The sequence below is a fragment of the Sceloporus occidentalis genome, unplaced genomic scaffold, assembly GCF_023333645.1.
Source record: "Sceloporus occidentalis isolate IW3139 unplaced genomic scaffold, rSceOcc1.0.p SCAF_35, whole genome shotgun sequence".
Classification (NCBI taxonomy): Eukaryota; Metazoa; Chordata; class Lepidosauria; order Squamata; family Phrynosomatidae; genus Sceloporus; species Sceloporus occidentalis.
In genome coordinates, this window is record NW_028317015.1 from 1166055 (window position 1) to 1191374 (window position 25320).

Below are 25320 nucleotides of genomic sequence, written 5' to 3' on the forward strand. Positions count from 1 at the left end.
GCCGGGGCAGGCACTCACATAACAATTATTACTATTATCACCTCTAATTCCGGGGCCGGGGGGCAGCCTGGCAGGTGTATCGGGGGGGACCCCAGAGTGCCCTAAAACTTCCCAGTGTCAGGGGGCAGGGGGTCAGCGAGGGGACGGCAAGTAAAGGAGGAGAGTAAAAGCTCGCGGAAGAGGGCAGGACAGGAGGTGCACAGGGGCAACAGAGCGCGTGGCGGGGTAGGTGAGTAGGGGGCACACGGAGCCCCAGAGTGCAGGGGGTGGGGACGGCGACAGGGGATCAAAAGGCATTTCCTAAAGCAACATGATGTCTCCGGCGGCTCAGCCCTCTCCGGCATGTCATGTCTCAGTTGGACTGGGAGGCAGATCGGCAGAGGAAGCGCTCTGAGAGCAGCCGGAGAGCCCGAGTGCTGAGGGAGGCGAGCCGCAGCCAGGACAGCGCAATCCCGGGGGGTCGGTCCGGGGACACCATGCCGGCCATCAAGAAGGAGAGACCGGATCGCGAGGAACTAGCCCTGGCAGCCTTTAACCAGCCCATGGACACCATCCCGAGCTACCTGGCAGCTGCCATCCCCGTGGTGACCCCGCACCCTCCGTCTTACGAGCATCTCTTTACCCCACACCGTGCCTACCTGGGTCTGCATGAGCCCCAGCACCCCCCGCTGCCCGATGACCTCATGCTGGAGAGGTTCTCGTCCATCCCCGACTTCCAGCCCCTGTTTGACCAGGGGGAGCCCTGCATAGAGGTGGAGTGCGGGGAGAACAAGGCTTTACTCTACATCCAGAAGTTGTGCCAGGGCAGTAAGGGGCCATCCATCCGCTACCGGGGCGAGTGGCTCACCCCCAACGAGTTCCAATTTGTCAGCGGCCGGGAGACTGCCAAGGACTGGAAACGGAGCATCAGGCACAAAGGTACCGGGAGCGAGAGAGGGGCAAGAGGGCAACTAGCTGCAAAGTTCGGGCACAGTCCACCGCAGACCCCTGCCCCGCTGATTACACGAGGGCATATCACATTTGACATGGAAGGGGTTAATTCTGCCAGTCAGTTAACCCACTGTGTGCCGAGCGGATTAAAATCTCATTTTATTGGCACCGTGGCATTATGGAAGATTCATTCTCGTGTGACCGGAGGTCGCTGCTGGCATTTACCGTGTGTGGCTCATATTGGAAATTTTTATATAACGATTGACGCTGCTGTCAGTGTACTCAGTGCTGATTATACTTTATAAAAGGGGCTTTTTTATTGTATGGGATGACGCCAGGATAGTGTGTGGGGATCCGGTTAGAAGGTCCCCGTTTTACGGTCGTTACAGAATTTGGGGGCAGCAAATACTTCCCTTTTTTTTTGCTGTGAAATCCTGATTTTTGACAATGCCTGCTTGTTTACCAATTAACTGCCAGGCACCAGAGGGGTTAATCCTCCAAAGTACTTGTGCCAATATATTTAACCCTTTAAACACCGCCCCCCCCCCAACATCCTGTTCGGCTCAAGGGAAAATGCCTGATTTATTGCTTTATAATGGATGTCGAAGAGGTTAATGTGAATATATGACGTATTGCCTGCTGGATATTGTATTTTCACAGTAAAGGCATAATATTTATCATGAATGTTATTGTTTCCTCTCAAGTCGCTGTTTGTTTTAAAGTTTGTTTTATCGGTTAACCCTTTGCGAGTAAGAGAGCGTGACCCCCTCCCTCCTGGCAGTGTGGTTCGGGGCGGGGGTTAATAGCCTGGCGTGGTTATAGGAAGCTGTGATGTGTGGCTCGGAGTGACACAGCCCCAAACTGCCCTCCCCTTCGCTGTATCTGCCCTCCCTCCTTTCCTTTCCTCTCCGGTGACCCCAGCTCTCCGGATGGGGATTTGGCATTGAGACGCAGGCTGCTGGGGTTGGAGAGGTAAATGGGAAGGGCTAGGGTGCACCCCCTGCCCCCTGTGGGCACATTCATACCTTACCCCCACCTTAGGTACCCAGGGTCATAACCTCAGGATACCTTAATGGAGAGGGGCTGTTGGCAGAGGGGTTTTTGGAGGGGGTAGGTGCAGATCTCTATAGCTGGCAGAGGTAGTAACTGTGCACTGCTGATTGGGGCAGTTTGCACACCCATATAGTTTGTGTGCCATGCTGAAGCTCTCCACTACTGAAGGGGTTAATGCTTGTGCCTTGGCAGGAGATTTAATGATCAGTAAACAGATGATTATTACTTTATGTTATTTTATGACTGTCTGGTTACCAGGTACTCTCTGTCTGTTATTTGCCCAGACAAATATTTGTGTGAAGTTGTGTGGCATAAAGACTCAGTGTAACCCAGGGTGGCACATGCCCGTGGGTGGTATAAGCGGGCAGGCTGTGGACTGGCTCCCAGGATCCTAGACATCTGATTGCTATGCATAGCTTAAAGTGCTTTACTTTTTTTTTCTCCCTGAGAAAAGTCTGTGGGGCATCACACTCTGCCCCCTCCATTATTGGCAAGAAAACAGTTAAAAAAGGCACAGAGTGTGTCATGCACTCATAGTGGGTGGGGGGTAAGCAGGGAGGGGGGGACAGGGCAGCACTAATGAGAGGTCATTAACCCCCCAGGGAGCTGCCTGACAGTAAGAGGAGGAGGAGGTGGAGGAAGAAATAGAGGAGGGGGGAGAGTAACGGATTAGGAGTCTGGGCTGTACACCCGGCGGGCACTGCCAGTCCCAGGGAGCGGAGCACATAGTGAAGCCTAATTTACACCGTGTGCTCTGCGCTCCGCGTGCACTCTTTCTAAAAGGGTAACTTGTCTGCTCTATTTCTGTGTGACTGATTAATGTGGTCTGTGTCCATTATTTGGTGAGTGGGGGCGCCACATGACATACCATCCTCCGGGGTACCATTCTCTGCATATAACATATTTAGCACATGGGATCGTGTTATGACTGTAAATGTGCTGACTGTAAATGTGCTTGTTTGGAATAAATGTGCTTAGTTTATAGAGTAAGTTTAATGTACCTCTTTTTTTAACCCTTACTTGTTACAACATGTGAATAGCTGCCATGTCACCGTGTTGTGTTTGTGTTCCTGTTTTTTGTGCGTGGGTAAATGCCACCTGTCACCCTCCCTGTGCCGCGTGTGTCACCCTCGCTGTGCCCGGGTAGGGGTGGGGGGTATCAGCGGGTGTCTGTTTTCTGTGCCATCACAGCCTGTCGCTCCTCAACTTGTTTTTTTTTCTCTCTCTTTCTTTCATGTGTTGCTCCCAGGGAAAAGTTTGAAGACTCTTATGTCCAAAGGAATCTTACAGGTACATCCTCCAATCTGTGATTGCCCTGGGTGTCGAATTTCGTCTCCAGTGGTAAGATTATTGCTCAGACTCTGTGTTTTAGCCCCCCTTGCTGCATCGTTTGAAGGCTTTGGTCAGAGAGGTTTTGACACTGTAGTAGTTACTGTGTGCATGCGCTGTCTGGCTGGCAGATGTTATGGTTTGGGGTCTGAACAGGATATGCGTTCTTGACTGCTAAAGAAAGGAAGCCGCTCTTGGCCGCCACCGCCACTTTCCTACGAACTGGGAAGAAAAAAACAAAATTACGAGCGGAAAAACCCACCGCGACAGCTGAAGCTATCAGATGTGTATATATCAATGCGTATTGGTTTCATATCGCATGCTTTAATATCATAATTAAAGAACTGATGCATATATATATATATATATATACTATAATATATATATATACTATATATACACAATATTTCATATGACTCTCAGCCGCCTTGCTATCACTATGGCTTTGAAACCCCCAAACACAACAACGCCGTTGAATTAATAATGTTTATCGATGTTAATGGCATTCCTGTTTCAGACTTTAGGTTATTGATTGAAGTAATGGTTCGTTTTTTGGGGTTTTTTTTTTTAACCCTTTCCTGGTTTAAGGCTATAACCAGGCTGTTCTGAAACTGATTTGCTTAAACCTCCCCAAAAACCTCTACCCCCCTCCCCACCATAGTCGATACGTGCCGCGTACGATAGTCTGTATATATTCCACCGTTTGACTGAGTTTTGATATTGGATCTGCATTCCTGATAAATGACTACATTTCCATTCCAACCCTCCAGTGCCTTTAGGCTCGCATAAAAGTTTATGGGTTGGCGTGAAGTCGCTGGAGTCTTTTGATCTCAATCACTTTTATTTATTAGTGTCAAGGTGAGCTGGTATAGGACACGGGTTGTTAATTCTGAGTCTATTTCATTTCTTTTTTTCACTGCGACTCCCATCATGCTCAGGCAGCATTATGCAGGGGTGTTTTTTTTTTACCCGTGCCAGCTGCAGTGTCAGGCTCCGAGTTAACCCTTGAATGCGTCATCGAAGGAAAGTGTCGCTGTCACAATTAGTGTCAAAATGTCACCTACCCGATGCAACAGCCATACAGAAATAAGAAAAAGGGAGCGCGTCTGCTTTATTTGTATGTAAAATGCTGATTTTTTTTAACCAACTTTGTGGAATTGTATGCTACCCATTCTGTGTTGTTGCACCTTTTTTGAAATTTTATATATATATATATATATATATATATATATATATATATATATAGTACATTAATCTGTGGGCTTTATCAGCGAGAGGAATGCAACTCCCCTAACAGGCAATGCAGAGCTGCAAGTAATTAAAAAAACCTACGGAGAGGACATTAATGGTGAAAAACGCTAAAATCAATGAAATCCTATAGGCAGACGGAAGAAATTAGTCAAAAAGACAATTTTGTGGAATCTAATGGCAGTTTCATTGATATCCTGTTTTATTACCCATCCTGAATGCAATAAAAAAAATAAGATTTGAAGAGGTTTCTGATGTGAGCCAAGTTGCCCTTCCTTCCGATATTTTCCCAGGGATTCAATTTAAGCCTCTCCTCCAGCGAGCGCGATGATTAATTTGCTCTTAATATGTTTATTCCTGTATCCCAGAAGGCCGTATCCAATACTACGGCTGTATTCGAGCTGCAGTCCCATCAACTTCAGCCATCCTTGGGATGGCTGAGGGTTATCGAACGTATAAAAGCCGCCGTTTCTGGGTTATATAGCGGTTGATTTGTATAGAAGTAGATGTAATACTTGCGGTCTTTTCCTTGGTCGCTGTTGGATTTTAGCCGCCTCATCCTGAAGCAAGAGGGTTTATTATTATTGTTTTATATTGCGCTATCATATTCAGCAGCGCTGTACAATGGGTTTGTTGTTATTCATGTTCTGGGGACATTTACCTAATATTTAAAGTTGGTCTGTGTGGATTGCATTGACTTGTCTTATGTATATCGCGCATGGTATCCAAAATGGATGGAAATCTTCTAGCTGTAGTTGAAAATGTTTAGTTAAGTTTGAGCGGCTGGCATACAAATTACATTCATGGTTTCTCCCCAAAGGAGTTGTTGGTGAGTTTTAATAAACTCTTTACAACTCGTGTCATAAGAGCTACTTGTGTTGGTCTTTATCTTTATTTTTTCTATAGCGCCAACAGATTCTGTAGTGCTGTACAACGGGCGTGGAATGTTGGAACAAACAGAACAGGGGGTATGGATGGCCCGCTTCGCTAGAGCTTGATGTTGAGAATTCATATTGAAAGACAAGTGGTTTTTAGCCACTCTGACAGTAATTAACACACAAGAGGTCTTTGAGCTGTCAGCACGGCCGTCGTCAACCAATCGAGGGAATTAAAACCAAATTCGTAACGTCTCGTATATCCATTAGTCTTTTTTGTAAAAGGATTTTATTGACCCGAGGCTCGGGCGGCTCCCAGGACCAATCTAACCGGAGTGGGGTTAACTTCCGATCTCTTCTCGGTTTCTACGATGGGGATGGGGCTTACGTGTTGGGGTTTATTAGGGAATGAAAAGATAACACGCTTGGTTAGCGCTTTCATATCGGGTTCATCCAGCAGGGAGAGAGAGTTTAATGGGATTGCGTTAAAGTGCCGTCAGTGGCGCAGATAACCTCTGTAGAGAATCTAGTGTGTTGTCGACGCGGGGTTTAAATATACCTTGTAGGTTAGTAAAGTACACAGACCGGACCTGTTGATGAAGCGCAGAAATTAAAGGAAAAATAGATTTAAGGCAAAAAAGCATAAAATATTATACCGAGCAAAATGTTGGCAATATTAAATCTGCTCAAGGACTTTCGATATTAATTAATGTCATATATATATATAATTCAGCCGGCACGTCAAAGAAAATGAATGATCTCTCCTATCCCCAATCCATTCTTGAACCCTGCCCCCACTATCTGCCAGAAGGGTTGGTATAATATTAAATAAACCTCCAATGCCCCAAAAATCTTTTTTTTTTCCTGCGCATTTGTAGGGCATTTCTGGACTTCACCATTTTAAGAAGAAGGGTTAAAGATTATTTTATTTCATTCCCAACCTTGCTGATGTTAGAAAAACACCAATTAATTTCAGAAGAAGTTTTCTTTTCGGGGAAAAACTGCAGCATAAATTTGACGCAAAGTCCCCCCCCCTGGGATAATTCCTCTCGGCCAGCGCCGGTCTGCTTGGTTGGGCACTAGGCGGTTGCTGACTGCCTTCTTATCTAGGAGACCCCCTGCCTATAACTGAAAGCTTGGTTCTCCAGCTGCGCCCGTAACACGTCCGTTCCCCCCTCCCAATGCGGTCAGACCTCACAGCTGTCAGATAAACCGTCTCTCTGTGCAGTTGGGGGGAGGCGAGCTCCGGAGGGGCCGTCAGCGTTGCACGCAGATATTCAGCTAACAATTCCCCTTTGAAAGCTCTCGGGAAATGGGCAGGACTCGTCTCCTTCTGTCTGTTGACTGTGGTTTCAGTGTCAGGGGCACGCCGGGCCCAGTGTGATGCTCGGCGGCTCACATGGTCCTCGGCCTCGGCGGGTGAGGGTGGGGGGGGGTGCAGGAGGGAAGCCCAAGCTTCTTTCATAAGCACCTTGTTACCCTGCCAGGGACCTCCCACCATCTCCCTCCAGCAGGACCAAGAAACTGTCAGCTTTATGTGCTGGAGTGTGGAAATTGTGTCTCTGCCAAATCCCCGAGATGAATAGGGACTTTCTTATTAATAATTGCTATTAGTAGATCGTGAAGTCTCAGGCTCTGGTTGGCATGGATTCAATCACGATTCTTGTTCTCGTCTGCGTAGTCGCTTATCCGCCCCAAAAAGGGTTAATATTTCAGAGGAGGCAGCCCACCCCTGTCGCATCCAATTTGTAGTGTCAGGGAGGCTAGAGGGGGTTTAATTAATGTCTGCGCTCTGGTTCGAGGCTGCGTTCATGTGGCCCTTTTGGGTTTTCAGTGATTAGGAGAATTGATTTGAAGAGGAAATTACTTGGCAAGGGCGAAGGTGGGGAGACGGGCGCGCGGAGGGGGGGGGGGGGGTGGATGATAGCGTCGGAGGAGACCGGAGATAATTGAGGGGAAAGGAGACGAGGGGATTGCTGTAGCTTTTGGATCCGCAGATCTGCGGCAGGAAAGCGTACGTTGGGGTTTAGTGGTTTTGGTGGACAGCAGCCCGCTACAGAAGTGCGAATACCGAGGGGCAAAGAGCAGGAACCGCTGATCAACTAGAGTTTCGGAGCCACATTTCTAAATGTTCAGATTGGGTTGGCCATGGTTTTTTTTTTTCGTTTGCTCACAGAGTTTGAGGAAAGAGTGACAGATTTTATGATGCAGGGTAGGTTTTGGAACAAATAACCCTTTGTGCCTCTTAAAGTTAGCGTCCTACTTGCTTCCTTAGGAGTGAAGGTGAAGGGAAGATGCTTTTGAAGTTATTTGCCGGCCCTATATGATGCCTTTTTTGGCCAGTGGGAGATGTTTTCATCGTATTTTAGCGCCCTGCAGAATATGTTTCATTTTAAAATGTATCTAATAGATCATCTACCGTTTAGTAGGCGGACGTGTAGTTATTTTTTTTTTTTTTTGGAAGCCCGAGGTGCGTGCTCCTTTGGGTGCCGCATTCTGTGCACAAGGCAGCAGAAGCCAGACTACGATACAGAGTTCCCTCACGGAGAACTCGGACAAATTCCAACTCCCCCCATGGGAGGGTCGGATCTTGAGTCTCACCCCGAAGAGTGAGACTCCTTGCTGGCTTTTTTGGAAGGGAGGAAGGGGCCAGAAGGCACCCAATCCTCCTCCAGCAAAGTCCAGGCTTCACTGCCTCTTAAAAAGAAAACAGCGTCCAAAACGTGAGTACAAAATCGTGTGCCATAGGATAGTGAGGGCCAAGCCTTGAATTTCAAAGCCGTGAATTCCAAAAGGGGGGCAAATTAATTGGCACTCGTGTAAACGAAGTGAATATATAAATTAAGAAAAATAATTTAGGGACAGGCCATTGCTGGCCTGCCAGATTCAAAAATAAAATCTTAACCCCAAGACCATAAGGTACCTGGGGAAAAGGTAGTGCTGGTAGGCCGCCAGTGAGAACGTGCGCTCACCGTGTGCAGTGGCGTGCAATACCACACACGGTGACTCCAGCATTTCTGCCAGGGCAATTCCACCTCAGGCTCCATTTGCTATCCCGAACCCTAAGGCCAGAGGATCAGCATAGTCCCCCCCTTCCCAAAGAGGAACTACACTTGATCTTAGCCAAAAGGCCGAGAAGCGACGTGTAGTTATTGCTCTGTGTGACCACAGCTAATAGTGAAGCTGCCGGAAATCTGTACTGAGAGGTCTAAATACCCTCGATAATGGTAACTTTTTGTTCATATTGTGTAGACGTTGTCACATTATTTTGCAGTCTGGTTGTATCCAGCGGATAGCTCTCCATTTGTTGTCAAACTAGAATGAACAGGTTCCTGGGAGCCCTTGCATACATTAGCATACCCAATATGTACGTTTAAGGACATGGCAGTACTTCTTTTGGTCCAACACATCTGCATTTTACCTCCTGCACTACATGATGTCTGCGTCTTCTGCCCGCGGCCACCACTAGCTCGCCCTGCGAGTCTGCCTGCAGCCATTATATTTTCACTTGGCGACGCAACTTCGGCCTTCCATACAACTATCTTTAGGACAGGATCTCTCAATTTGGAACACGCACGCAATAGGAGTTGCGTGATACCGTAGATGCTGCTTCTGCCTTGTTGCTATGGTAACCGCAGATATTTCCTGAAGACAAGAAAGGGCAAGCATCCATTCTCCCCACTGTCTGGAGCTCCACTGATGGAGCGAGATTAGATGAAAGTAGATAATTGAGGGGCACTGCTTTCTGCCTCCCGGGCCATCTACGGAGAGGTGAAAGTACAAGCAGTAATCTACGGGTGTGAGGATGTCCACTGAAAGAAAAGACAACACGAAACACTCTGAAGACAATTCTAGATAACAACAATCATCGTAAAAATTCTATAGACATTCCGCTGTCTGTTGCGTTGCTCTGTATATGTTTCTTTGGAACTTTTTTAATTTTTTTAATGTATGGCAAAAGGCTTTGCGGAACCTCTATAGAGTCTTAGGTCTGCTCCTCCATTATCCTTAGCCATTCAAAAGAACAATAACTTCCCTGAAACAAAGGATGGATGGCTGACGATGGTAGAAGTTTTAACTTTACCACAGCTTGAGATCTGCTCTTATATTCCTTTTTAATATTTTTGACACCACTATGAAGACACAGACCAGTTATCCTCCAACATTGACGTTTGGTGTAGGTGCCTCGGGCAAATCCAGGTTTTGCCCACAGTGTACATCTGCACCTGTGATCCATCACAATGCACGTGTTCAGATCCTCCGGGTATTAGAAGCCTTGTGTCCCAGAATCCTCCGTGACATCCAGCCAAGCTTCCTCGCACCTGGATGTTCGCGTTCCTTCCACGCCCCGTCTGTACTTTTTTTTTTCTTCTGGGTATTAGGTCAGGACGTTGGGAGGAACAGGCCATTAACAGAATACAGCGCTATATTGTCAAGGCGTGCACGTCTTCATACATATCTCCCAGTGTGCCTCCTCTAATGATCCTGGACCGGTTCCAACCACCGGGTTACTCGGGAGAAATTCCTGATGTGTGAAGAGTCTGTGGGTACACGGGATGTAAAAGAACCCAATATGTCAAGCGTTCGTATTGGTGAAAAATTGCCATGTTTACTAAAATGGGGGAAACTTCACTGACAAAGATATGTAATAAAACAAAAAAAGTTAGGAAACAACTGATCTACCTTTTTATCTACTGATGAGTTTTATTAGGTATTTTGTTAATGTGTATATTTAAAAGTAAGAGTATTCCCTATAGATTAATAGCTCATTTGAGCCTCCTTGCTTACTTGATCTGCTTACCCATTGTACAGCGTCGCGGAATATGATGGCGCTATATAAAACAATAAATAATAGTCTTTTTGAATATTTATATATGTCTGTTTAGAGAGGGCAAAATAAATGTATATAAAATTTTTTTATTTGAGGCAGAGTAGTGCTTCTAGAACTATTCTATAATAATTATTATATAATAAGAGTCACTAAAAAGTGAATCCATATGCTGTTTCTCAGGGGTGCCGTCAGCATTGCGAGAATGTTGGCCCTGTTACATCTTTTCGGTTCCTGTAAGGATGGATAAAGCGTTCTCCCTTTTGGCCTCCGTCTAGCGGAGAAGCGCGGTGATAATGTGCCGCAGGTTTCCTAATGAACCACGTTATCTGTATTTCACTGGTAATGTTATGTAGGTCAGACCTCCCCGGCTTACAGCGCGGTAAATCTACATCATTCGCTATATGTGCCGTGCGTACCAAGGGCTCACATGTGCTCGGAAAAGACCTTGGACTGAGGGCAGGGAGCGCTGCGGTCAGGACTTGTGCCGTCAGCCGCTTGTCTCTCTGTAAAATGCAGGGATTCATTTAGATTGTGTATAATGGCAGCACTGTATACCATAGCGCTGGACCTTCTACCAACCATACAGGAGTGCAGACAGTTACTGAAACAATAATAATAGCTGTGAGCTATTGTTTGCTAGGAAGCGAGGTGGGAAGTGCAGCGGGATACTTCCCAAAATTCTACAACGGATGCTTTACCAGCTGGAGGTTCCACAGAACTGTTCTTCGGTTCCCAGAGGCCCTTCCGATCGGGCATAATGTGGCTACTCCTCTTACCTCGGTGTCTTTAGTATGGTTAGATACCATACTAACCGGTTGCAGTTTATCCATCAGGCAAGTTCCTAGGGGCCCTAAACTCTTGGGGGGTGCCTGTTGTGCTCATGGATTATCTGCTAGCGCACCCCCATTGGTTACATAGCAGTAGCGGCACTGTGAAGGCTATTGTAGCCGGGTGCTCTGAGGGGGCACATTGTGTTACCCCGCATTACAAGTGCACTAGAGTGTGTGTGTGTGCACATTTCAAACGAGCGAACATGATAAATATATTCATGGCAAAGCCGAAAAGCGTGACTCATTAGCACACGCATATCCGTGCTTATTCTGAAACGCGTAATTCCAGCAGGAATGGGCTGCGTTAGCACTAAATGAATTTCTAACAGCCAGTAAGGAAGCATTAGTGAGAAATATGAATGCAGTTAAATGCGAAAATATCCTGGTCTTATCTTCAGATATTAAAAAAATAGCAATTATTAAAACAGCATATCTCCTACCCTTTAGGTATTAATAATGAGACGTTTTTTATTGGTGAATTTTGAATTAAATGTAAAGACTGATAGGGTAATGCATATATTTGTTTTTCCTACGCCATTTAATTATTCTCAGATACATTTTTAATAATCTCACGAGGAGAGGTGCAGAACATGTTGGCTTCTGCGTACAGACCTATAATATACTATTATATTATATTGTAAGAAAGTATTAGCGGTTCTGAACTCCATTGAACATATGCATTAATCTTATCGTCTGCGTTTACATGTCATTGTCGCTTCTTGCGTCCTCTTATATCAGAATGTGATATGAAATTGTGAGTTAACGCTTTAATCTTGTTTATATTTTATGGGCTTGCGCTCACACACACACACACACTACTTATCCTACTAACACCTGCACGAGACTCCGTAAATATACCTGAGATCAGGTGTGCAAATAAAGTCCTTACACGGTAAGGAGACGCAAAGAATCTATTAAATTACTTAGTGGGCTTGATTTGAATGATGAATACCATTCCACTGGGGCAGATTCGCCCTCCCCATCTTAAAGCAGAAGATTATGTTATTGACCCCGTGCCACGTTTCTCCTTCCAGCTGTGATGGATTGATGCTTCTTCTCAACTGATTAGTTATCTGTTGCACTCCCCATTTTAAGAATTCTCGAGTTACTCCCTTTGAGAATCTCTGGCTGTAATGTATGTCCTTACCCCCCATTGGAATTATTGGAGAAATATAAATTCCTGCCCCCTGTCTACACGAGTTATTGTGGTAATTCTAGAATAAGTGGGAGTCCTGCCATTTTGTTTTCCGGGGGGGGTCCCTGCTTCATTGCATGTATGTGGAAGCACCTAATGTATAGTACCAGTATGTCACTAAAACATTGACCGCTGCATTTATCACACATGTGTTATGCTACCAAAGGAGATCATAGTCCGCGGTGACTCCTGTATCCTCCACGTACCTTCATCAGGTTTTGACAAACACCAGAGAGCCAAGGCTCTAAAAATATTACTTCTGAGTGTGTTTTTTACTTAAAAAATTGGCATCTCTCTGTGTTTGTCTGGTTCCCACATTTTACAAATATTTGTCTATTTGTGGCCTTAATGGCTGCCAAGCTGCTACGGCCTTGTACCTCGACATTGCCCCTGCTAATCAGTTCATAGTTACAGCCAATTACGTAAGTAGAGCCTATGGCCTTCTCCAATGACTGACGTGTTGGATCCAGCATCCAAATCGTTTCTTTTGGCTAAATGGTCATACATTCTTGTTGAGTGGGAATAATAACGTGGGTCAAAGATGGGGGTTTTCTTGGGTTTTTAAGTGTAGGGTTTTGTATATGGGACCCACAGAACCACAAGAAAGCTATAGGGGATATAATTTAGGGCTGTGAGGGTGTGAGAGGTCCGTAGCCTCCAGCAGAGGAGGAACGTATGCATATTTGTATGAGGAAGAATGTGTGTGAGAACGTGGAAAGTGGCCGACAGGGCTGCATGCTTACAAACGATGAGTGCGGCTGCCGGCTGAACACCTGCGTTAGCATATTGCGAGGGTATGAAAAAACGCAACGGGCGGCCACGCTTATCCAGCTGTAATATGGCCGCCACATGCCTTAAAGTGTCAGTGCCTTTTAGGCAACTCCAGTCTTGGTTGGATCTGCTGTGAAAAAACTGTTAGTCCTCTTATACTTTATTCTTGCTTAATGATATTGTCACCGCTGAAATTTTGGAAGCCACCCTTTAAGAAGAGGTAATGCAGCAACTTGATGTTGGGTTATGGGTTTAAATCATATAACACACCCTCTAGAGTTGACAAATTGGTAATTTCATTACTAACTTTGACCTTTCACAAATAGCTGTGATATTCAGTCACCATTAAATTGTAAGCTCTGCAGACAGAGATTTATTCCATCATTGTTGAACTTTGAGGTTCTAAATTATATAATTCGGGGAAGTGTGGTGTAAAATCTAATTATTTCATGCTAATTTGCTTCATAGGTTAGCCTTTGAAATTTAAAGGTTCCCCTTTTAGTGTTATGGTCCCTCTGAGACACCGTTGTTCCAGTCTCTACCTTGTGCTTCTACACCGAGGAGCAAACCCTTTGACTGAATTTAATGTGAAATTATTCAAGTAAAATAAATAAGCAGGGCTTTATCACCTTTAAATGATACGTGTGAAGCTGCTGCCGTTTGGTTCTGTGAAATTTAGATTTTCTGTGGTGTGTTTGGAATGTAATATCGGTTATATGTACTTGTTGGCTTCATGGTTTACCTCTGCAGAGGTAGTTTACACGCATCGTGATGTGAGAATTACATCCCATTTCTACCAAGCCCAGCCAAGTGGTGCAGAAATAAAGTAGTCAAACACACATTCAACGGGCATTGCCGTTCCTGCCCAACACCCGTTCTTTAAATGAAAAAGAAAAAGGTAAAAGCAGTCAAGAAAGGGTCCAAGTAAGGAGTCCTTATAAGCGGTGGTGTGTGTCTGTTGGGTGGTGCCCTAGGCAGCTGCCTTCCCTTCTCCCGAGCGCCGGAGAATATGATCAGAGATCTCTCATGTAACCACCCTACTGAGTAGCGGAATGTCGAGAAGCCTGATCATCCAATATGGTGGATTTCCCTTTGTTTTTCAGCAGAGGAGGTGCCGTCACCTGGACCTGCTGCCCCTAGGTATAGTTGGCCTAGGTCCAAATACACAAGTTACTGTAAAACATGAAAGGACCTCAGACCCGGTGTCTTGGTGGTCTTATTATGCTTAAGACCCACTTATTACGGACAGGAATTACGGGCTTCTAATTTTGTGTTTTCCAGATGAAATATGGAATTGGACTTTTGTTGTAGAAATGCTGATCTTATCTCTAAAGAGATGAGATAATTCATAGGTTCCTGCCTGAAAACTGTCACCACTATTATCCGCTAGAACGATCTCGGCCCATTTTAGGTTCTAAAGTCTGTCCCCCAGACCCTGTCAAAATCGGTTCAACTACTTAAAAAATAGTGAATTCCCTAACTATTTTTTTTCCCACCCGATTAGAGCCGAGTGCACCCAGGATGCATTAAACTCTGCCCTGTTTCCAGTACTTAATTAAATTAAAACTTTCCTCCATGATTTCATAAGGAATTTTTTGTACAGCGGTATGTAATTTAGAATTCCCGGTTGATTCTGTTCCAAGATGGAAATGTGTGCAAACTTTTACTAAGCGGAAAGGGAGAACAATATTTCTTTCATACGAAATGAAACAATAGATTTATTATGTAAAAAAAATAGTTAAATTTCGTCGTATTTTATTCTATATCATTGAACAGAAGTAAATATAACTAAATTTAAATTTTATATATAAAACTGTATGTAGGGAGGCTGCGATAACTACGCATAGTTCAAAGACGGCTGGCCTCTGCCGATACCGACGGCTTTCTCTGGCATGCCATTGACCCCTTGGGCTCAATAAATGAGCTGGAGGGGGTGGAAAGACTGCAGGAGCCAGCGAACAATGTGTGACCTCCCAGGGAGTGAAAAATCCATTTGACCTCAGAACGCTCTAGCAAACACCGCGCCGGAGAAGTTGCACTTAGGTCCCCTGTAGATGCTTTCGCCGTTTCCAATATTTCCATAACGCATTTAGGAGGAAAGGCAAAAAAAAAGGCGGTTACGGCTCGTAAAGGAGTTATGCCTGTGTGAGTCTGTAACCATTGCTCAAATACTAGCGGCAAACTCTAAATGCGTGTTTCTTGCTAAATGTCTCTGCAGGAGGCATGTTTGTGATGTGTCTCCAGGTTCTCCATGGTGGAACAGATGTAAGGTATAAAAAAAAAGGAAGGCCCAACGTTCTTGCGAGAGTGAAGATGACGCCATTAGCATAGGAAAAGGGATAAGACACGGATTCGTGATATGCGAGTAGGAGGCGGATGAGCTGACTGGCTGGGTAAACATATTACTGATGTCTCGGGGGGGGGGGACCAAGATGATATGTGTCAAGCTCGCTGGCTGTGATACGGAGAGATATGTAATCCTCCATTGGCAGCGTCTGCGTGTTATCTTGGCCTTTAGTTTCTAAGGCTTTGTATGTTGTTTTGCTGTAACATTTCCATCCTGATGGTTGGATATTTGGTTGGCTGATTGCACATGGCGCATCTATACGTTGCTGGCAAATTAATAGCACGTTCATTGCAATAGTGTTCAGGTGCGTGAACGATAGTGACTTGGTCATTGTTATTGCCGTGCCTACAAAAAAGTCTTAAGGCCCGGGGTTAGTGTTTGGCCAGAGATGGATGTTCCTAATATCACCGAGGGAAGGGTGAGAGATGTTCTTACTCTGCAGACAAAAGCAACTTGGTATTAGATTAGGGTTTATTGGCTTTCCCTGCGCGTGCGAACCCGTTCTAGCTGGCGGTTCTGATTTCCAGTTGACTGGATTGTAATCCTGCAGCTTTGTAAAGCACTAATCTTCACGGTATTTAAAACTGGGAAAGATTGTATGTCCACCCGAGGGTCGCTAAAAGAAAGGGTCAAATAAAAGGTAGGAAAGTTTTTTTTGCCGCTGTTGAACAGGTCAAAAGTTATTGTATTTAATTTAGGTTCTCCCATGTATGTGTGGCACAGTATACAGTATACACAGGACACCCTATTAATGGGGAAAAACATAATTTGTGTGTTTTGGGGCAAGTTGAGAGGGAAGTAAAAAAAAAATCACGCTGTCTGCCTCCCTCCGGTTTATTTAGGTAGAGGCTGGCGCTGTGTGAGGGAAGGTAGACTGGCCATACCTGGCTGCGTCTGAGGGAGTTATATGCCCCTCCGGCACAGATCTGTATGATTAATTTTACTTGTGGCTCTCTACTGGGAAGAAAACAGCATATGATGTCATATCCCAGCTGTAAGCACATGCATGTTACAGGGACTCTCCAGTGTCCCTGGGAGCCAACTGAACGGTTAATACATGTTAACGTACTTTGTAATACTTTTCATATGCGTTCATTAAACCTGCAATTCATTACAATTAAATGACGGAAAAGCAGCAGCTCTAGTGGTCCAGTTTTGTGCACCACTAATTGGCTGCCTGATATAAATGGGAGGACGTTCTGCGATTGTGAGTGGGGGTTAAACTCCCCAAGAATGGTCACAGAGCCAACGCCGGAGCTGACTGGTGATAAGCATACCTGGGGACTTGTGGGCTCTGAGCCTACCCTTGCTGGTCGCGGCGTGGACAGTCCCTCTGATGTCGTGGACGATCCCGGCGTCGGTGGGTGTTCTCGCTGACATCATGCGAAACACCCCGTTTAAAGGGGAAATCGGCGGGCAGTGGGTTGTTTTTACGGGAGACACCATAAAAATGTAAATGGACCAACCAGCTATTGTATAAAGTGCATATGGGGTGACCCTTTTAAGAGGCGCGGGGTCTTTAATCCATACACAGTTCCTCTCAGTGACTCCTAGGGCTGCCCCTAATCTCACTGCTCATTCCCGTAATCTGCATAGATCCGTTCAATCCTGCCGGTAAAGCCCTTTCACATCAGGGTTATATTTGATCGGTAAAGAATGTCCTTTTATCTGTGTTGCCATATATCTCCGTCTTTGGGAAGCCATTAACCTGTCTACATTTTGGGTTCTTGTGCTGTAACTGCCACTGGAACTAATTCTCAGCACTGAAAAAGGTGAAAGCTTAATGCAGAAGGACATCTGGGATCTTTCCTCCATACCCTTGGAGAATTGAATCATTTCCTGATCTTTTGTGGTTGCAGCTTGGAAATATATCAGTGCGCTATGGTCACCTCTTTGCAGGTTTATACAAACAGTGGTTCATTAGTATTATGCGTTTAATATTCCCGCATTTCATGCTCCTCATAGCTAAATGTCACGTTGCGTCTAGTCTATATCCTCCGTTACAATTGTCGGCGATTTAATGGGTTTGAAACTGTTTTAATTTGCGAGAGTTCCATGTGTACCCTAAATGACCTACCATGAGGTTAGCAAAGCTGGTGAACTTTAACAGGCACGTTGATATACTATTGTTATTAATATACACTAATAATACATCATAAAACCAATGAACTAAATAAATAGGACTCAGGGTAGGACTAGCGCCTTCTGGTCTCCGGGGCAAGTAAACCCAAGTGCCCCCCCCAGCTCGTTGTGCCCCCTTCCTAGTAACTAAATATACACAGTAGCACACACAATGTCACGCTAACACATACATACACACTCAAACTCAAACATCATCACTCTATTATCACATCTCACACCTTTGCCTTGCCTGGAGCACTTCCTTATAGCTACTTGTGATATTACCGCAGGGTCGTCACATTTTGCAGCCGCACTGCCTTCCCAAATACTCAAGAGTTTCAAGAAGTTTGGACAGGCCGGGGGGGATTAGGCAATAGCCCCCTGTGCCCGACCACCCCAGGTTTAGACACGACGTACCAACACCTTGACGGGCAAGTTACCTACAAAACTGTCTCAATCCTGCTATAAAAAAAGCATTTTACAGGTTCTGGATTTGGTGAAAATGGTAAATATATATCTTCACAGGTTAAGGAATTGGGACTGTACAATTTCCAAGAAGCCATTACTAGCTGGACCCGAGACACAGTTCCTCTTTATAACGTCTCGCATAGATGGCGGAGTGTGTGGTTTCATAAGTGCCGTCCGGAAGACACGACGTCAGAGAATCTCCTAAACCCAACGATCTGCCTCCTTGGCTTTCATTTGCATTCACCTACAAGCTCCCTCTCATACTCGTAGGTGCTCTTCGACACGCATACCACATACGAGTAGGGAAATACCGCAGACCCGGAGGTCGCGATAACCACTTTCTTTGTTTACGAACATCTGCTTTTTTTTTCCGTGCAGAGAGTATTTTTGTTTTCAGAAGAACTCTGTAACTGTTTCATTGCCAACGCCAACTTTAGGGGGGAAAAAAATGTCCACGCATGTCTTAGTTATGGTATTGTGGCAAAATATTATTTGATTGATTTTGGGGACTTTATGATAAAAGATGGTGTTAATGTAGCTCTTCCGACCGGATTAAAACCCTGGAATAGTTATCATAGCCGAGGAAGTAGCCTCTTCTCTCGAGGATGTGGGCGAAAGCCCGTCCTCACTCCTTCACCAGTGACGACTCTTTCTTACCATGTAAGGGTTGTTTGGCTGCCGTGACTTATAAAATAACTTCTGTCATGATATTTTATGAAATTGGTTATTTTTGGAGATGCGCCTCGTTTGTTTTTTTTTGCCACATTCTTTTACTTCAATAATAAACATGAATAGAGAAGAGAACCCCTTAGCCGCAGGGCAAGCGTAGAGCTACGACTTGCCAGCGTTGAGAAGGTTCATTTCCGTACCTGCAGGAGTGACCTTCAAAACTGCTGCAGGCTCTCTCAAAAGCCATGCTAATTAGAGAGTACAAAGCTGGTTCCTAGTACGTCTTCTGCGTTGGGGCCGCTTTTTAAGACAGCAATTTTTTTAACTCTTAAGAAAATGTTAATGCAAACTTTCAATATCATCAGTAAGGCTTACTCTATCTTAAGAGATTCAACAAAAAAGCCAACTAACGGACCTCTTCGATGCTCGCTTCATTGGCTCGTTACTGAATTGGTCGCCGACAGTACAGGTGCCTGCAGCAACCAGAAAGTGTGCGTAATGGGCGTTGTCGGGTACTTCTTTTTCACTTTTACCTTTTTAAACAATATATACAAATGTTCTTTATCCAACTTTAGTATTACGAAGCAATGTACACGGTGTTACAATCGTTTTATTTTAAGTGTGACATTAAACACCCCGTGATCTCGGGTAGGTCCTCTCTGACACACTGCAGCTCCTGACCCGGCTCAGACCCTCAGCAGCAGCCTGGAGGTGAATTTGTCATCACAGTAGTGGTTTCTTCGTCAATGTTTACAACAGGTCAGAGGTCACTGAGGGCAGCCGGCAGGGATCAGCATCTGTGACTACTTAAAAGGACTATGGACCCTTCTTGAGAAATAAAGTAGTTTGCTTTCCAAATCTGAGTTAGTAGTTAGTCTGGATTCTAGAGGTTGGCTACTGGACTTTGATTAAGTGCTGCATTTGTACTGGGGATGTGTAATTGCTCACGTGACACAAGAGCAGTCACTGATTGGCTGTGGAACACACGTATAATATGGCATTGATAGACGGTTGTTCTCGTGCCTCTTCCCGATAGGACTTTGTAATAATCCTAGACGCGGTTTCCGCTATTCTGCGAGCTCCTAAAGCCTGAACCTTTAAGAAAAGGAAGCGGGTTTATGTAATGGGAAGCCAGACAGGCTTTTTGTGGGATGACCCACGAGCTGTCGTTTCACACCATCTGAAAGGCACTAAGGAGAAGGACAGACGATAAGGGCAAGACATTACTCACTGCCTCCCATCACACTGAAAATAAAGCAGTCTGCTGGGAAAATAACCATAAATGTTCATTATTTGCACAGGAAAATCAATTTGTGGCCCAATTGAGCAAATAAAGTAATGTAATTTGCAGGAAAAATCCCCCAGGTGTATCAGGCAAACCTTCCATTTTATCAGAGCAGATAAAAGGTTTATTGGATGGAGGAGGGGTAGACGAGGACAGGCCCTTACTAACTAAATGATGCTTTTCATAACAATCAGTGATGTGTGTTTAAAACCCAAAATTGGCACAAAAAGGAACACTGGTTCCCAACGCAACTAAAGCGACTTGGTAAGAACACTGAACTCCCCTACATGGATGGATAACGATACCGTATATATACACATATTCATATTGAATCACTTATTTTATAAAATTATTTTATGTGTGCTCTAGGAAAAATAGAAACGCTCTTTCAAGTAACCCATTTAACTCTTGCAAATTCTGCAAGCATAAAAATTCGTTATTGGCTGCTTTTCTGCACAATTTCGGCACAGCTATTCATTTTTACCACCAAATAATTAGAATATTGAAACAACATTCCCTTCTTTCTTAGAAAACCACACATACATATAAATAAATAAAAAAAAATATATATATATATATATATCTCAAGCTTCTATTTGTTGTATGACGTTCACCTTTTTATGGATCGACGAAAAGCATGGAAGGGTTAATGTGCTAGAATTTTGGGAGCACTGGTCTCAAGGTGGGAAGGTTCATTGTGGTCCTGTTGGCGCTGAATGTCGCAGTCTCTGCCCGAGCTCTTAATTGGAGAGGTCAGGGAGACGCGCACACATTGTGTTATTCGGCATGTGACTATAATGGAGCAGCGAGGTTACTGTTTGCCGGGCCGAGCTGTCGGCTTTCTTTCTGAAGGAGAGGCTTGTTTGCTTAGCTTTTGTTTGGTTTCTGATGTTTGAGCCAGGGCCTGCAGGCTCCGCAGGCGACTACTAGGTCAGACGCTTCTTCAGAGGCACATCTGCGGCCTCCCGGAGTCCTGCTCGCCCCCCAGACAGAGACCTCAAAAGTCCAGAGACAATGCAGGGGGTTAATGGGCAATCCCTATTCATGGCTTGGATTGATACATTGGGTCCCTTTTCAACCGCTTTTCTAATGTATAAATTAAAAGTAGAATTTGCCCCCAACAAACTTTAATATGATGACGAGTGGCCATCGTACTCAAAAATAAACATTCAAGTTTTTAAATCTTTGGGTACATGGATAAAGCCAGAAAATAAAGGGTTAAGGTAATGAAACTATCTTCCCCTAGGACTAAGGGGTTTGATAATAGAAAAGAAAAGGCCATAATTCAGCCATTTATATCTTATAGGTGGAAAAATTGTCCGGTATTGCCTCATCTCTTGGGCATCTGCCGGGCCGCTAGGTGTGGGTGCAGCGGCCGTGTCTTCCGCTATCCTGCAGACACCCGGCGGCTTAGATTTTTTTCCTGCGTTATTTCCCATTGCCGTTCAACGAGCATGGTGAAAAAACAATATTTTCCCGTTAGTGGCGGCTTTCATAAGGAGGAAACCATTATTTATTATCTGCGAGAGAAAGTACAGGGTGGGATGGGGAGCTGGGGTGCCGCGGGTTCACCGTCTAGATGGCAGGATTTCCGTCACATATGGAAAAGGTTATAATTTCTGGTCTCCCGCTGCTGGTTACAGGGGGACTTTTTTTCTTTTAATCTCACCCAAGGGCTGAATTTCCTAAGTAAATGCAGGGGACCTCTTAGAACCACAAGGCGGTAGGCTTAACCCAATCTCCGCTGGATCTAAAATAGTTTTGGGGGGGAATTAGAGAGCGTCTGTAGAGTATACGGAACAGAGGGAACCACTGCCAAAGGTTTAGTGGGAATAACTGACAGAAATAACGACTTTGTTAATGCTTTTCAAGCATCCCTTAAAGCAGGGGTAGCCAGAAGTCGGCCACTGTGGGACTACAACTCCTATGAGTCTCTGCTGTAGTTGTAGGTTGTAAGCTTGCTCGAGCAGGACCCGCAGAACCTCTTGTTTCCCTCAATCCAAATTGTTATGTGACCCACCACTTAAACATGTTCGCCAGTTCTGCAATGCTTTAGAAAAGGTGTTTGTATGCAGACGCTGCTATGACAAGGCTTGTGAATGCGTATGTTAATATATATTTAGAGGATTTGGTCAAATGGCCAGCACAAAGCCTAATTTTGCCTACCCCGGTGCGTTTCGCCTACAGTATAATATTTCCAGTGTTGTGTGCGTGCCTATCCGATATTTTGTTGCGATCTGTAATGTTGCGCCCCAGTACTTTATTCTTTTTGGTGAAGGGGTATTCCCTTACAGGGGGCTATGGATAGATAAAGGTAACATTTCCATTTAATGTACTCATTTTAAAGCCCCTTTGTGTTGGAGCAATGCGTCTCTGGGCTCAGAATCCTCTCCGGGGTTTTCCGGCACGCCTGGGGTTAACCGAGGAGCTGTGCTTCGCTTGTTATTTTTCCTTTCTTCGCTTCCGCACGCTCTTCACAGCTTGGTGCCGATGAGGGACGCGCAGCGCTGGGATCAATTAAAGCCTGACGAGCCCTGACTGGGGAACCTTTCCATATCAGCCCAGCTCCAGATGTCACAGCTGGGGATACAGCTGTTTTGACCTCCTCCTGCAACCCAGGGAGCTGGGGGGGCTTCGTAATACATATAAACTTCGGCTCCAGCGGTAAACACCCAGAGACAATCTCATTCCCCTTCCGCAAGCTGCTCTCACCCCTTAGAGGCACATGCTAAGCTATACAGACAAATTCCTGTCTGTTCTATGGATTTATTTTACCCCGTGATTAGAATTTTAATCCAGCGCCCGCTATTCTTGCCTTTAAAAGATTACGTGTCTTTTACACGTATATTTTGGTTTGCAAAACATATCGGCCTCCCGCAAAGCCTATAGTCTTCTAAATGTACCTTTTTCCCCGTAATGTATTCATTATATATTTCAATCGGTTACATATTTTATAATGTCTAGTTTAAAATTCAATAAATGTTATGAGAGCTTAAGGATATCATTAATTAGATTTTTTTTTTTATTATTTTTTTTTTTTGCAGAGAGATTATTAAAGGTACATTTTAGATTCTAAGTCGATATTAAGAGTCTATATTGTAAAAATTCTATATATTTGAATATAATTTTAACTAAAGTTACATTGATTTTACTTGTGGCTGGCTGATGTTCAAATGTGGCAGCAAATGTCATCTGGTGACAAACAAAGGCAAATCAGTAAATTAGTGTACCTGCCTGCCATAGACAGTCTCGGTTTGGAGCGTATTAGTCGCCGGATGAACATCAGATTTGGGCAACTCGCCCCTAAGCAGTAGGTAGGCAACGCTTATGATCTCCATCCAGCCAAACCCTTATCCATGCGGGCGAGCGGTAGAACCGCGACCCTGATGTATGCAGCGGAGAGTAGTATGTTTCCATGTAAATGTGGCAGCTACACGGCTGCATATCTTTTCTAGTTATTAATCACAAGTCTCTGGACGCTCTATCGCTGCTGCTAACTGCCCCACAGCACCTTAATGGCCATAAAGGGTTTTTATGAGCTAGTCGCTATCTTTTCCCTCTGATGCGCATTCAATCACGGAAAACCCTTCTTATGTCTTCCCCGATCATAAACCACAGCTTTTGTCTGCGCCACGGTACTTTTTCTGTTATCTCTCGTTTCTGGTTATTATTTATTTTTATGCTGCAATATCCATTGATGGCGGTGGAAGCTGCTAATATCCGCTAGGATACGTATCGCAGAGGCCGTTAAATGTAGGGTTGGAGACCCCTTCTCCCGGCTGACACTTTGCCCTTAAGGTAGGACAGGTCTTCGCCATTCTGAAGGCTTAATTTATATAAAGATAAGGAAGGCCGGGAATGTCCCCTACGGAAACAATGTTACAAAATACAGCACATTACCCAGTCTCGGTGGAGATTTTACCGACGCATACATACTCATTCAGTTTTATTATATTGAAAGATTTTGACAAAAAACAATGAGATCAGGGCTGGACACATCTCTGTAAAAGGTAGGAGCCAGACGGAGCAAACCAGAAAGTCCTAGGAACCAGATCTAGGAGCCACGGCTACCTGGGATTTCTCCAGCCCTGATGTAGACAACGTAACTCCGCATCTAGCGTTGTGGATGACACAGTAGTGAGGAAGGAAACGCTGCTCTGAGTTGTAAAAAAAAACAAAACAGGGCTATAAGCCCAGCGACGTTATTTGGTGCATACTAATAGCGGATTTATAAAAGCTGCTTGTGCGGAAAGTCCGACTGATCTCTGCGGGTGCTGGCGAGTTGTCCCCGTGCTGCCGACTGGTTGTACTTCCGTGAACTTATCTGAGATATTTGCCTGTAACTCTGGAATGGGAGGGATGGCATGCTCAGAATATTAAGAACTTAACATTAGTTAAAGACGTATAGAAGTGTGAATTGACGTGGTGCGATGTGAATGATGTATTCTTTCTGAGCCAGGAGTTGTAGGATACGTGCTGCATTAACTTACTGCGACGGCTTGTTCTAGAATTGCCCGCTGAGTGCATGTGCTGTGTAAATATTTCTACGGAAAAACTTCAGCTCAGAATCTCCGCTTCTTCTCCACACAGAACCGAGGCCGCCTCGCTGAGAAACGCACCATCCCTCTCCCTCCTAGCCGGGTCCCTAAAAAGGAGCCTTGTACAGTGTTCTCCACGGGGGAGGAAAGTCCCAAAGGGAATGGAGAGCACCATTCTGTGAAACTGGAAGAGGATCTGCACATCAGTATCATGAAAAGAAGGTACGTGTCCTAACGAGACACTCTGTTTAACGAGCGCCCGGGGGTAACGGCTTTGAACAGCCGTCATGTGTGGGCTCATTTTGGCCGACCCCTCCCTCTCGCGCTGGCAACATTTTCGTGGAAACCGGATCCGTGGATGCCTCTCGGACAGCACCTGCCCCTCTCGCTGATCTCGTCCCAGCATGAAACGGGGAACGCCAAGCAGCGAGCAGGCTTCTGCTAATTCTTCAGGGAAGGAGAGTGAAATAAATTGGTATAAACGTCTGAAACTGCACGTTTCTTGCGGCATGTGACCAAAGCGTGCAAGAACACAAGTTTAACCCATCCTAACCTCGTGAGATTGGTTACGGCGCAGACACCAGATTGCAGCTGGTATAAAAAAATAATACAAAAATACTGAAGGAGGGCGGTTTAACTTCAATGGTTAAGTCAGCCGCAAATGTAATAGTCAAGTTTTAATTAGCGAGCGTGCCGCGAAGTTAGCGCACCTTTTAGCGGGTTTGTTATGTGTGTGCGGCACAGGATACTTAGCTGCAGATCACAGATTAAAGGCTCGGTGCCCGTTTCAATTGCTTGGGAAGAAATGTAGCAACTGCCTGTGGGGTTAG

The 25320-nt window shown here is 45.0% G+C and overlaps 1 protein-coding gene and 1 non-coding gene across 2 annotated transcripts in view; one reads left to right on the forward strand and one right to left on the reverse strand.

The window, feature by feature from the left end:
* The first annotated feature begins 476 nt into the window (after positions 1–476).
* Positions 477–25320, forward strand: part of LOC149297951 (sterile alpha motif domain-containing protein 11-like) — a 74637-nt gene continuing 49793 nt past the window's right edge. Inside the window, exons 1-3 of the mRNA XM_089487828.1 lie at positions 477–918; positions 3233–3324; positions 24543–24712. Of these exons, the coding sequence (XP_089343954.1) occupies positions 477–918; positions 3233–3324; positions 24543–24712 (704 nt within the window). The remainder of the gene's footprint in view (positions 919–3232; positions 3325–24542; positions 24713–25320) is intronic.
* On the reverse strand, positions 8397–8578 carry LOC149297952 (U2 spliceosomal RNA). Its single transcript, XR_016272466.1, has one exon. It is a non-coding gene; the product is annotated as a U2 spliceosomal RNA (small nuclear RNA).